Consider the following 13,274-nt stretch of genomic DNA (forward strand, 5'->3'; position numbering starts at 1 on the left):
TGCACTTTACCCATGGAGCCATGTCCCCAGCCCCGGACTGGCTGTTTTAAATGAGAAATATTTGATACTGGCTACTATGCATTTTGGGTCTTTTTGTGCGTGTGCTTTATAAAAGCGCTTTATTTGAAGAAATATTACAACATATAAAAACTACATAAAATCTGGCTTGCCACCTGCACAGTGGCGGATCTGATAAAATACAGAATTAAAAGCAAAAATCTTTCAAGATTCAAATTGCACAAAGCACTGTACGGCTCAGTCACAAAGCAAACGTCACACAAACAGCTTAGTGTCAACCATGGCCACAGACACTGCACAACATTTCAAATGATGGGGCTCAACCGGTTAAAAACACAGTATCTGTGGGCCTGGGGCTCTGGGAGAGAGCAGAGCTAGTCGTCGCAGTCTCATTTACCTGAACTGCAGCTGTGGCCATCTCCTGAGCTTTGGCCAACATACAGAGCTTGATCTCCAGGCCAATGGCTTTGGCCAGCGGTGGCGGCACAGCATTACCCACCTGCCGGTATCTGTCCAAGACGTCGCCGAAGAGCCGGTAGGTGTCCGGAAAGCCCTGGGAGCGGGCACACTCCCGCACGCTCACCAACCGGTGCTGCTCTGGGTGGAGCACACGGCCCTGCTTCGCCATGGGCTCAGGGTTGGTGATAGTGGTGCCAAAGAAGCCATCCCACTCCAGGCGCCCGTAGAGGCCGGCCCAGTGGTTTTGCCGGTTCCCAGTATGCGGCAGGCACCAGGGGATGAGGGTGTTGAACTGCTTGGCATTGGTGTCGCATTTCCTACCAGGTGTTGCACAGGGACAGACCCCACGCTTGGCGCCAGTGCTGCTGTAGCCATTCTTCACGTCATGATACTCATAGCGCAGCTTATTGGTCCAAATGCCATTTGTCAGCTGCACTTCTATATTGGGCAGGTCACGCCAATCTGATCCTGGGAACGTTGGAATGTTCCGCATGCGGGCAACCGCCAATGGTCTCATCTTCTTGCAGATATGGTCCCTGAGGATGGGCTGGTAGTGTGAGCCCCGCACCTGCCTCTGGAACCAGGAATGTGGCTCTCCTTTGTAGGAGATCTCAAGGGCCGATGCTCCATTTTGGATCTCAGGGAGGTCACACATGGTATCCCGCACCGTGATGGGTCGGAAGGGGCCTGAAGTCCGCCTGGTAATGTTGCTAACATACTTCTGTCTATCCACTATAACGCTCAGCTGGCAGGCACGGGGTTCAAACACATGCAGAGGCTCTGGAAACAGAGGCAGCTTCTCTCCTGGGGCTGCAGCCAAAATGATAGCCCGCTTCCGTTTCTGGGCCACACCATACTGTCCAGCCTGCAGCACACCAAAGGTGCATTGGTAGCCCATGCGGACTAGGCAGCGCAGTGTGAGCTTTAGCACCATGGAGTCCTTGAAGGACACGAAGTTCCTGACATTCTCCAAAAGGAAGAAACGCGGCCTGTAGTAGTCACAGTAGCTGAGGAAGGAGACCACTAGCGAGTTTTTGAACGTGGAGTACGAATTGGAGGTGAAACGGTTCATGCCGCTGAAACCCTGGCAGGGTGGTCCACCACACAGCATCTCCACATCGCCCTTCTTGGGGAGCTTCTGGCCGTAGGTGTTGATCTCCTCGCCAGCCATGATCTGCTTAAGCAGCACATTGCAGTCCTCTGTGAACACCATGGAGCCTGGGTTGTTCAGCCGGAATGCCTGGGCTTCCGCGTCCACCTTATCAATGGCCCACAGTGTCTCTGCGATGCCGGCTTGGTGTAATCCTTTTGATAACCCTCCACAGCCAGAAAACACATCCAGGGTCCGCAGCTTAGGCAATTGGATGGTTGTGTCGGACTCTCTGGGCTCTGACACCTGACACTGTGCCTCCCCTTTTCCTTTTCCCTTCCCTTTGTTCCCAGGGTTGCGGGTGTGATCGGGAGGGTCTTCGAAGCTTTTGCTCTTTGCATTGTAGGCCTCCATGAAGTAGAAGCGGTCAGGGCCCCCCTGTGAGTAATCATCAATGCTCTCAGGCAGGTCTTCCCCGTACTCCACAGTGCAGAGGCCTTGCACGTCACTGAAGTCCACCACAGCTTCCTCGTCACTCCAGTACAGCAGGTTGATGTCGAAATTGTAGTAGTTCACTGGGGTAGATTTGTGGGTGTTCTCAGGCCTGTAGAACTTGTTGACCCTGATCTTGATGTCTGCCTCATTAACCTTGCCATTTTCCTTGCCACAATGAATTGCTTTTATCCGACCGATGCGATAGGGCTCCAGAGCATCCAGGTTGCTCTCTTTGATGTACTCTGAACACTTCTTGCGGTAATGCTCAGGGTACAGGTTCTCATCCACATGCTTCTTCCTTGAGGGTTTCAAGGGAATAGCCCGCTTGATGTTGAAGGTAAAGGCCCCAGGAGGCAGGTACACACTGTCACCTACTCGGTAGACAACACCATTCTTGGTGATAGAACTGCAGTAGATCCGGCCATCCACCTCATCAAGTTGCTCTAGGACCTTAGGCATTTCTTTATGTCTCAGCTCACCCAGTCGGATACAAGAGAGACAGAACTGATGTTTGTTCTCCTCTGTCGGCTGGGTCTTGGGAGGAGATTCAAATCTTGCATGTTTCTTGTTGTACCAGAACTGGTAGAAATAGGTCTTTTCACCATCCTTAGCTTCTGGCTGCATGGTCTCAGGATCCATGCCTCCCTCCTTGGCCCAGTTTTCCGAGGGCGCCCTGTAGACGACCTTGACCTTGCTGTGGATGTAGGAAAGCTCCAGGTCTTCACAGTGGTCCTCCAGGAACAGCTCCAGGGGGTCGGAGAGGTTTCCAAGGACTGTGTCTGTCCCAGCACAGAACCAGTGTGCATGGAACATCTCCCTGCCCTCGTCTTTCCATAGTGCCGTGACCCTGGCTAGATACAGTGGCATGGAGGAATCCTCGGGAAGGACAGAGATGCAGTCCCCCACCTCCAGTGGCTCTCCATCGATGCACACCTTCAGATAGTAAGTTCTCTTCTCTTCAGTCTTCACTGGGTCCCCTTGCCAGGTGATAAGGTCCTTGTTCTGCTTCTTCTTCTTCCCTTGGTCCATCTTCTTGGGTGATGGCACCTGTGAGATGTAATCATCATCAGCTTCCTCATCATCATCTGCCTCTTCCACATCCAAGTTGGGACACCTCCTCTTGAGGCAAGTCTGTTTTCTCTGACCAGTGCCACGGAACTTAACCATAGCCTTGCAGGCATTGCACTTCCCACACTCAGGCTGCTGACAGACCTCACAGATGCCACACGGGCGGCGCTTAAAGGCATTTTCCTTTTTGTCCTTGTCATCCTTCTCAATCTGCTCTGGGAAGAAATTTTCAAAGATCTGGTAGACCAACTTGGTGGTGGTGGCTTTTGTGGGCTCTTTGTGCTTCTTCTTAAACAATTTGAGGCGTCTCTCCCCTCGCCTCTGTCCCAGGGTGACCTTGGCCAACTGGATCAGGGTTCTCATGCAGGGAGTCAATAAGATGGCTGCCTCGTCACTGTCTCTGGCTTCATCGTAACTCTCTACCTGGTTCGCCACAAACTGAGAGTGGTACAGGAGGAAGTCCTCCGGGAACTGGTTCAGGTCAGTGCCAGGAGGGGCGGTGGTCTCGATCTTATTTATTAAGTCTTCATAGACAGCATCAGGGTTGTGTTGCAGGAACTCAATTACAGTCTTGCTGAGGTTAACTTTCTCCAGGACTGGCGCAAATATTGGTGCATAGTCTGGGCTGGGTTCCATCAGCATGTATTCTGAATAAAATGTGGTAAAGCCAATGACGGCATTTTCATCTTCATCAAAGCCAGTGAACCACCACTCATTGATTGGCCCAAGGTTTGTGCAATTAACACCATGTGGACTATCCCGTGTACCTTCCACAGATGGATCATCATCATCGATTGCTTTGGCACAACCCGAGAAGTAGAGTTTAATGTCCTTCTCAATAAGACCAGTATCGATAGGGCACAGGTGACCTCGACTGCAATATACACTGAAGGAAGTCATCTTGCGTAGGGGAGAGTCATCGATGGGTTCTCCAGATGAATTGGAATTCGAGATGGACAGTTTCTCACAAATCAACATTTGGAATTCATCCACGGCATCCAAAGGGTGCTGCTGATACTTCAGATCAGGGTCATCCAGGCACTGGCCGCACTGGGGGCACCGTGGCTGGTCTTTCTTTGTGTTCATGGTTGATTTAGTTCGAGCAGGCCTTTTCTCCGCTGATTCTCTGGATGTCCTCTTTCGTCTCTTCTCCTTCTGTTCCTCTTCATCTTGGTCCTCAGGAGTCTCTGGAGTCAAATCCTCCAATTCTTCCTCGGGTCTCCGTTTGGTGGCCAGATCTTTGGGTTGACTTCTGGGCCTGAGCCTTCTTTTATCCTTTGCTTCTTCATCAGCGTCCATTTCCTCGGGGGTTCCTAGTCTTGCTTCTCTGCCTGGCTCCTGCCTTGATCTCTGCCTCGATGTTAGTTCTCTGGTTTGACCTCGAAGTCTCCTGTCAAGTTCCTGCTCACCTTGCTCTTCCTGACCCAGCTGAGTTCCTGGTGTTACACTTTCTGGTTCCACTACAGAAACTCCAGCACCACACACTGCGCCTGTAACTCTGCGTCTCTTATCCTGGTCCTTCCCTGCAACAGACTCATCTGAAAGTCTCTCTTCCGATTCTTCCTTGGGTTTCCGTTTAGTGGGGCCCTTCCCAAAGTGAGATGTGACGGTGGTCTGCCTGGTGGTTCTCCTCGCAGCCTCGGAGCTAGATGAAGCTTCAGAACTGGTTTCACTGTCCGACTTGCTTCTCGTGGACCTGGGTTTAGAGGGTTGTTTCGAGTCTGCCATTTCTGCTCTCCTGCTTGTCTGTTGGCTGGACAACTGTTGGCCTTTCAGGTGTGAGAGAGTGTTCCGTTCTCCAAGGACAAGTCTTTATTTTAAAAAAGGTTTCACTTTCGCCAGGTAGCCCTCCTCAGATAGTTCCTCTTTATGTAATTTGGTTTCCAAGTCACATAACTGGCTCTTTATTTCTGTTTGCAGGAATTCATGCAACAGGTTCAATTTCTCTTTCACACACTCCTTGTCTGTAAAGCCATCTCTTTCCAAGTCTTTGAGCCTTCTGGAAGACGTAAAAGCATGCAGCAGTGACTGGTTCTGAGCAGCAAAAAGTAATCTGAGGGTGAGAGCCCTGGGGTATAGATATAAGGGCTGGCTCCGCCCTGGCCATCAAACTAGAGGGCTTCCACCTGCTGGTTCATGTCTCAAATGATCCTCATTCAACCCCAGCAGATGCTCCAATCATTGAAAGTACGTGGCACAGAGGTGGTGCTGGGAATTGAACCTGAGTCCTCTGCCCAAACAACAAGTGCTCTTCACCATTGACTCATGTCTCCAGCCCTAGATGTTAGTCTTTAAAATCTAAATGTATCTTTCCTGTACTGTGAGCTTTCTTCACTTCATAAATCCCATCCCTCAGTCCTGACTGCCATCTTTGTCACCCTGCTCCCTGGAAAACGTCTAAATCGGAGGAAAGGAAGCCTCCAGTGGTACTAGAAAGTTAAATGCCTAAAATCATATACCTTCCCTCCATTGCTTACTCCGTGAACAAGTCAGGCCAACTCAGCAGTTCCCCTGAGGGTTAGCATCTGCTCCTGGTGGCTCACAGCATGAGGACTTAAGGCGAGAATTTTGTCCAAATTTAATCCAAGAATTTTAAGCTGAGGCTAATTTCCTACCAGCCAAACCATCATTGTCTCTCCAGAAGCACTGCAAGCCAAGAGAGGCCTTCTTACACATGGCTAACAGCCCAAGTTCTAATGGAAGTTCTGTAGGGGTTCTGGGCTGCATGGGTTCAGGCTAGTGCATTCCTTCATGTTGCTTTAACAGGAAGGAGTATAGTCAAGATGGAATGTGTCCTGTCGGTTAAAGCCATGCTGAAAAGCGTCTTCTGCCTTTTCTGTTAAGAGGTTTCAGGCGAAGGCCTTGGCCTCACAAAGTTGTACCAGTAACCCCGTGGCCCTTGCTAGAGTGTAGGCCCCAGGAGGCCACCCATACCCTATTCTTCCTGTGCCCTCTTATAATGTCTCTCAAATGCTGGGAGAGACCATGTCACTCAGCCCAGGGTCCATTCAGGACATCTTCACTTGTCCTCTAGTCAGTTTCGCCTGGGGTCAAAATGGCAGTTCAAGTCCAAGAACATTCCTGAAAGCCAAAGTAAATAAACAAAGAAATCTTTCTCCAGAGCTCCCCAGTTGACTTTCCCATTTTCCCAGCTATAAAAAGATGTTTCAACTGACAGGAAGTAGTGTTCCACCTGACCCATGTCTCCAGAGGGAAGTTTAGCTTCCTATCCATCAACACGTTAATGTTGATGGGGAACCCATCTGCCTGACTTCCTGGGGAAGCTGCCTGATAATCTCTCTTGGTAACTGGATGCTCTGGTCATAAATTTCATGACACCATCAGAACCCAATGACCCTTTTAAGTACTCCAAACCACTAAGAAATCCCCTGGGGTATCTCTGACTAGAAATATTCCTTTAATTAAATCAGACGTAAGACCCAGACATATTAGCAGACAGTTCTGCCCCTTCCAGATGCTAGAAGTTCAGAAGGAAAAATATGTCTCAGTATTTCATAATTGCCATTTAACTTATTGTGCTGTATTAGTTTCCTGTTGCTGTTGTAACAAAACACCACAAATCTAGTGACAGCACACATTCATTTCCAGCAGTTCTAGAGGCCCAAACTGTCAAGTAGTTTTTAATTGTGTGGTTTTTTTTTTAATTTTATATGCAGTGTATGTACATGTACCTTGCCTATGCTTGTGACCCTCCGAGGTAAGAAGAGGGCATCAGATCCCTTGGAACTGGAGTTACAGGTGGTTGTGAACCACCATGAAGGTGCTGAGAATGAAACCTGGGTCTTCTGCAAGAGCAACACGTGCTCCTAATTGCTGAGCCATCTCTCCAGCCTCCTGTAAAGTGCTCCTTATATACAGAGCTTGTTCTTCCAGACAGGAGTGGAAGGGCTTGCTCTCTCCTCTTTCCACCCTTCAAAACCTACAATTCTGAAACCAAGAGTGAGCACTGGACCCAGGCCCAAATAAAGGTGAAATTAGCAAAAGTGCTTGTTGGCCAAACAAAACCAACACTTCGGCCCCACTCTCAGACCTCAGGTTATGTATTGCACGTGGATTATATGACAGGAATCAGTTTCTGAGGGCAAACAGTATGCTTTCTTAAGGCTAGACCCTTCCCTTTGTCCGTGAGCTACACAATGCTAATTGGTTCTTTTGGGGCTTTTATGTAACACAGAAATTGGGAAATGATCTTTTCTTAAGCCTAGGGCTGGATCATGAAAGAACCGTTTTCTTATTAAATTGACCTGGGTATTCTAGGCGTGAGGAAACCACAGCCCAAAAGTCTTGACCCAGATCTGAAAAGTCTTACTCGATCTGTTTAACCGGAGGAAATGTAAGAGAAAACAAGGGCCTGGGCAGTCCAAAGGTCAAAGACAATGATGAAAGTGTGGTATTCCAGCTCTGCTCTCTTTTCCAGCGAAGCAGGAAGTGTTGTGGATACAGGTACTTGCTTTACAAACTCACAGCTGGATGGGTAAAAAGGAAAAGATGAACCTTCTTCACTCCTGAGGCCTCTCAAGTTACTTTCACAGACTGGTTCTGTGATTTTTCAATTTCTATTTCTCAGTAGAGTGTTCACTCTTCTCCAAAGACTAGATATATATTCTTTGTCTTCTTTTCATTTTTTCTTTTGTTTGGAAAAATAAATTTACCTGTATAGCGAGAGATGATACGGATAAAAGAATCTGCAAAACCACAGGGCTTTCAGTTTTTCATGTAGCTTTTTGTATTTTTTTAAAACTATGGGGTTTTTGGTCTTTTGTTTAAAATGGGGGAGGAGGGTGCACATTCCACGGGCATGCGTGTGGAGGGCAACAAACAACCTCAAGTATTGGTCCTCCATTTCTGTCTTGTCTTTTGATGCAGGATCTTTATTATTATTATCATCATCACCATCATCATTGGCCTGGAGAATTCCAGGGACTCTCTTCTCTCTGCCTCCTGTCTTACTATCAGGACCCTGAAATTACAGACACGTGCCACAGTGCCCGGCTTCATGTGAGTTCTGGGGATTTTAGCCCAGGTCTTCACACTTTCACCACAAACCCTTGATCTACTAAGCCTTTTCTTCAGCCCTCCAAAAAGTATAATCTTTAATGCATACTATAATCACGCAGGAAAATGGCGAGTTCAGAAATTGAGGAGCAGCCCCTGAAGCTTGCCTACTTTTCCTATTTCTGGTGACAATTTTTTTCTATTTTTAAGAGACAGCATCTCACTGTTGCCCAGGCTAGCTCCAAACTCCTAGACACAAGTGATCCTCTGCCCAGCCTCCTGAGCTGCTGGGGTCACCAGCATGTGCCAACCATTCAGAGTTACTTTAGTGCTTGATGGGATCCACTTCACCCACGTAAGTGAGGGAACAGCAATAGCAACTGTTTAAATCCAGCTGAAAAGTTAGAGATAACTACATTTACATAATAAATTAGATAATCATTAGCTGATTGGTATCTATGCAGACAGAAAAGTTTACAGATGCTCAGTAAAGACAGATCCAGATGGAAAAAAAAAAAACCTCTAAATGGGTTATAGTGTGTTTAAAAATGTACAAAGGCTTGAGAGAGAAAAAAGAGACAGGCTACAAACCATACACACACACACACACACACACACACACACACACACACACACACACACATAGTTTTAAAATGATAAAGACCTTAGAAAGGGAGTAAAATAAAATAAAAGAAGCCAGGCGGTGGTGGCACATGCCTTTAATCCCAGCACTCGGGAGGCAGAGCCAGGCGGATCTTTGTGAGTTCGAGGCCAGCCTGGTCTACAGAATGAGATCCAGAAAAGGCACAAAGCTACACAGAGAAACACTGTCTTGAAAAACCAAGATAATAATAATAATAATAATAATAATAATAATAATAATAATAATGATGATATAAAAGAAAAAAGCCACATAAACATGGGAAATCCACAGAGAGTCTGGATCCTGTTTGTCTTTAAGTTTCGTGACTGCTAATAAACAAGCGATAACTGCTAAGAAACATTGGATTCTGGAAACTGCTGGATTAAACCAACCTATATATTTAAAAATGTCTTGACTTCAAAATGGAAGTAAAAAGATGTGTTACTTTTGGGGAAGAGGTTATGCTTTTATCTCCACAGGAAATGAGAGGTTGTGGATCCATTCCAGGTTGATATGGATCAGGTTTGATAAGGAAGATCCTCTGAAAATCCTGACTACAAACATCAGTAAATCTAGAACTACTACAAGACATATGATGTATATTTTATCTATTCAAACATAAAACAAAAAAAAATCATCTTTGGATAACTTGTGTATAATGGATAATCTATACTTGTATTAATGCAGATATGTATGTTACTTTTAAAATTTATGTATTTTCAGAGCAAGGGAACAAGACACCAATAAAAATGAATAACCCAGGTGATCCAGCATCCAGAACAGCTTCAAGGCTGCTGGCTGAGATGATCCAGCCTCACAAAATACTATAGTCAAGACTTAATTATTGTCCCAGCCAGAGGGATCTTCAGCAGAGACCCTAAAAGGGGGAATAGTGAATGAAAGGGACAAGAGATACAAAGAATTGACAACAATACATTATTCTGATCAAGCTGCAAAATTTTGTTTTTCTCAGGTGGGTTTTATAGTAAGCAGACCAAGAAGCAACCCAACCACAAAACATTGTGACTAATGGTCACTGTAGCACAAAGATAAGGAAATTAAGTTATTTTCTAATAACTCAGGACTTATCCAGGCATGTCAGAAGTTTCTAGTTAGTAGCTCAATACTGGACAACAGAAACTTAACTCAGGCAGGCAATATGGCATGGCTCTTAAAATTGTCCTCGGCAAATCATTATCCTGAATTTTCTCAGAGTCCTCCAAAGATGCTAATGCCCTAGAACAGCAGGAAATAGTCTAGAGAATGATGACCACATTCCCAAAAGATGGTTTATGGATATTTATTATCATTAAAGGGGGGATTGGTTACAAATTGTTATTAGTCTTAATAAAAAAAAGGGGGGGGGGCTAAACCAAAGAGTTAAATTCAAAGATCTCTTTCTAAAGGAAAAAAGGGGTTTATGATATAGGAATGACAGAAAAAAAAGGGTAGATTATTGAATCTACTTTAATACAAAAAAAACCCAACTGTTAATCTCATAATATTTTACATTTGTATGGACTTTGATTTATTGATATAAATTTAAAGTTATTTTTATACTGTATGTATGTTTCTACTCATTTAGGGTATTGTGCTTATACAGCTCATTTAAAAACATAATGTATAATTAAGAAATACAGGTTAGTAGTTAGTCATCTATAATGTATTCATATTAGGTATGTTTTCAAGGTTAAAAAGATATATTTAGATAAATAAATGGTCTTCAAACACTTCAAAGACCTACAGAATATGGTATTTAAAACATTTTAATAACATAAGCCTTTTCTTGACAGTGAGACACATCTGCTCCTGGCAGTACCAATTTACTTCAGAGAAGATGATGGACATCGAAGAAACTCCCTATGGAGTTTCCTTTCTTTATGTCAAAAGCTGGTTATTTGAACAAAAGACTGCCTTTGCCTCAATTGCTGACAGTATACTGTATGAACTGGACCAGCAGGACACACACACACACACACACACAAAAGTGACTGCCAAACTTTGCCAAGACAAAGTAGGACTATCCTTCAAAATTTCCTGCTTCTCCTAAAAATCTGTCAGATACATTAGTCATGTAGACCAAATATGGCTGCCCCAACATTACAGAAGGACTTCAGGACTTCAGATTACTGTCCAGGCAGCCAGATGTCCCTGTCATTAGGTAACATTTCTTTGAAGGAGCTGAAGACTAGATAGTCATAGTTGAAGTTTTCCTTAGTTATAATAAAAAGATAAATTAGGTATAAAACTTTAGACTCACAAAGGCAAGATAAATAATATTTTGCCAAATACAAATGGACTGGATAGTGTAATTATAATTCTTACTTGATAACTGTTTTTGTTGTATATAATTTTACTATTTTAAAGTTAAAATCTTCCTTTTTTTTTTTTTTTTTTTTTGGTTTTTTCGAGACAGGGTTTCTCTGTGTAGCTTTGCGCCTTTCCTGGAGCTCACTTGGTAGCCCAGGCTGGCCTCGAACTCACAAAGATCCGCCTGCCTCTGCCTCCCGAGTGCTGGGATTAAAGGCGTGCGCCACCACGCCCGGCTTTAAAAATCTTCCTTTTTAATTAGACAAAAAGGGGGAAATGTGGAGTATTCCCTTATACTGTGTGAATATATGTCACTGTGATTGGTATTATAAAGAAGCTGACTGGTCAATAACTGAACAGGATAAGGTTAGGCAGGAGAACTAGACTAAGGACACTGGGAAGAAGAAGGGCAGAGTCTGAGGAGTCTCTCAGAATCAGGAGCAGATTCAGAGAGAAGCAAGATGAACATCCCATGTTGAAAGAAGTTACTGCCATGTGGCAGAGGATAGATAAGAAATATTGATTAATTTAAAATGTAAGAGTTAGCTGGTAACAAGTCTGAGCTATTGGCTAAGCATTTATAATTAATATTAAGCCTCTGCATGGTTATTTGGGGGTGGCTGCCAATACATAGAGAAAATATGCCTACACCAAATAGAGTGAGTATAAGTAATAAGCCATGAGTTTGTCCCTAACCCAAAGGCAGAATGTTTTCAGTGCTTGACATTGAACTCAGAGCCTTGATCAGACTTGGCAAGTACTCAGTCAGTTGAGTGACATTGTTGGCCAACCACACCCCAAGGTCCCATGTTCTAGGTCCTCCTAGAACCAAAGGACATGATGGGAAGGGCTTCACTCTTTCATGATATTGTTTCTTTGTTTGTTTTTAAGTTCTACTGGTTTTGATTTCAGCGCTCTCCACTTTTGAGTCTCCAGTTGCACACAACTGGGATTAGAATTTTTTCAGTCTATAGTTAAAATAGAGGGGCTTTTCCCTTCCTATCATCTAAGTTTTAATTTTCTAGTTTTTTATCTCTGTAATTTCTGCAACCACCTATTAGCTACTGAGCACAGACTTCTATCAAAGCCTGGAATAAACCTAGAGCCAACTTCCTGCTTCCAGTTACACTCCCATCCGGGAAGTAAGGTAAGTTTTCAGAAAGTTTCCTGGGGTGGTGGCTCTGTCAGTAGAGTGCCTGCTGAGCAAACATAAAGATGCATTAGCCAGTATCTGCAGCCCCAGAACTTGTTGGGTGTAGGGTATGAAACAGGCAGATCCCTGAAGTTTATTGGCCAGTCAATAGGATTGATGAGCTCTGAGTTCAGTGAGAGAGGAGTGATCGGGGTCAGTCTCTGGCCTCCACATTCATCTACATGCACTGTGTGTGTGTGTGTGTGTGTGTGTGTGTGTGTGTGTGTGTGTGTGTGTGTGTTTGCACTTAAGGATGGAATATGAAGGGGATCCTTTTGGGGTGGGGGTACCAGTGATTGAACCAGGGCCTCACATGTACTGAGCACGTTGTGTCCTAATACTAAGTGATACCCTTGGCCCCATAGATCTTATTTTTAATTCACAGAAATTCTTAAATCGTATCACATGGCTAACTCTTCCCTCCTTGGAGCTACTCAGGATCTGCGAGGCAAATGCAAAGCTCTCCATGGAGCCCCTGCTGGGGCACTGGCTTTTGTCCTTTACCCTTTTCCCCTCCTGACAGCCTCTGTGCCATGCGAATTTGGAGCATGCAGAAGTTGGTGATCCTTTCATGCTGATCAGTCTTCTGACGGTGACCCTGGAGACTGGAAAAGCTAGCGTGTCAAATTAAAACAGTTCAGAAAGGTAGCTTCTTTGTAAGGAAAATCAAATTTTTCTCAAGTCAGAGAGTGGTGGGAAGTGGGGAGAGGAGCAGGTCTGCAGCTTGCCTCCTGAGTTTCTGAAACATTCAGTGGCTGCGTTCGTTTCTGGCTGTTTCTCTGGCTGTTATTTCTGCTTCAAGCCCGTGTGGCGTCCACATAGAAGAGTTTATATAGGCACCCGCTTTTTTCCAAAGTGGGTTTGACATACAAAGTCTTCCCTGGGGATTGGAAAAGGGGGCTTTGTGGTAGAGCACTTGCCTGCCACTTAACATGCTGGTTCCATCTCCGGCACTGCTAAATTAATTAATTGATCGGTCAGCT

At 45.1% G+C, this 13,274-nt stretch overlaps 1 protein-coding gene and 1 long non-coding RNA gene across 2 annotated transcripts; one reads left to right on the plus strand and one right to left on the minus strand.

Moving 5' to 3' along the window:
* Nucleotides 1-260: 260 nt before the first annotated feature.
* Nucleotides 261-5,022, minus strand: LOC114700472 (DNA (cytosine-5)-methyltransferase 1-like). Its single transcript, XM_037206674.1, has one exon. The coding sequence runs from the start codon at nucleotides 4,856-4,858 to the stop codon at nucleotides 338-340; it is 4,521 nt and encodes a 1,506-aa protein (XP_037062569.1). The 5' UTR covers nucleotides 4,859-5,022; the 3' UTR covers nucleotides 261-337.
* Nucleotides 5,023-9,540: 4,518 nt separating this feature from the next.
* On the plus strand, nucleotides 9,541-12,939 carry LOC119088272. Its single transcript, XR_005091896.1, has 3 exons — nucleotides 9,541-9,762; nucleotides 12,161-12,246; nucleotides 12,677-12,939. It is a non-coding gene; the product is annotated as an uncharacterized LOC119088272 (long non-coding RNA).
* The last annotated feature ends 335 nt before the right edge of the window (nucleotides 12,940-13,274 follow it).

This window comes from Peromyscus leucopus, chromosome 6 (genome assembly GCF_004664715.2).
Source record: "Peromyscus leucopus breed LL Stock chromosome 6, UCI_PerLeu_2.1, whole genome shotgun sequence".
In the NCBI taxonomy this organism is placed as follows: Eukaryota; Metazoa; Chordata; class Mammalia; order Rodentia; family Cricetidae; genus Peromyscus; species Peromyscus leucopus.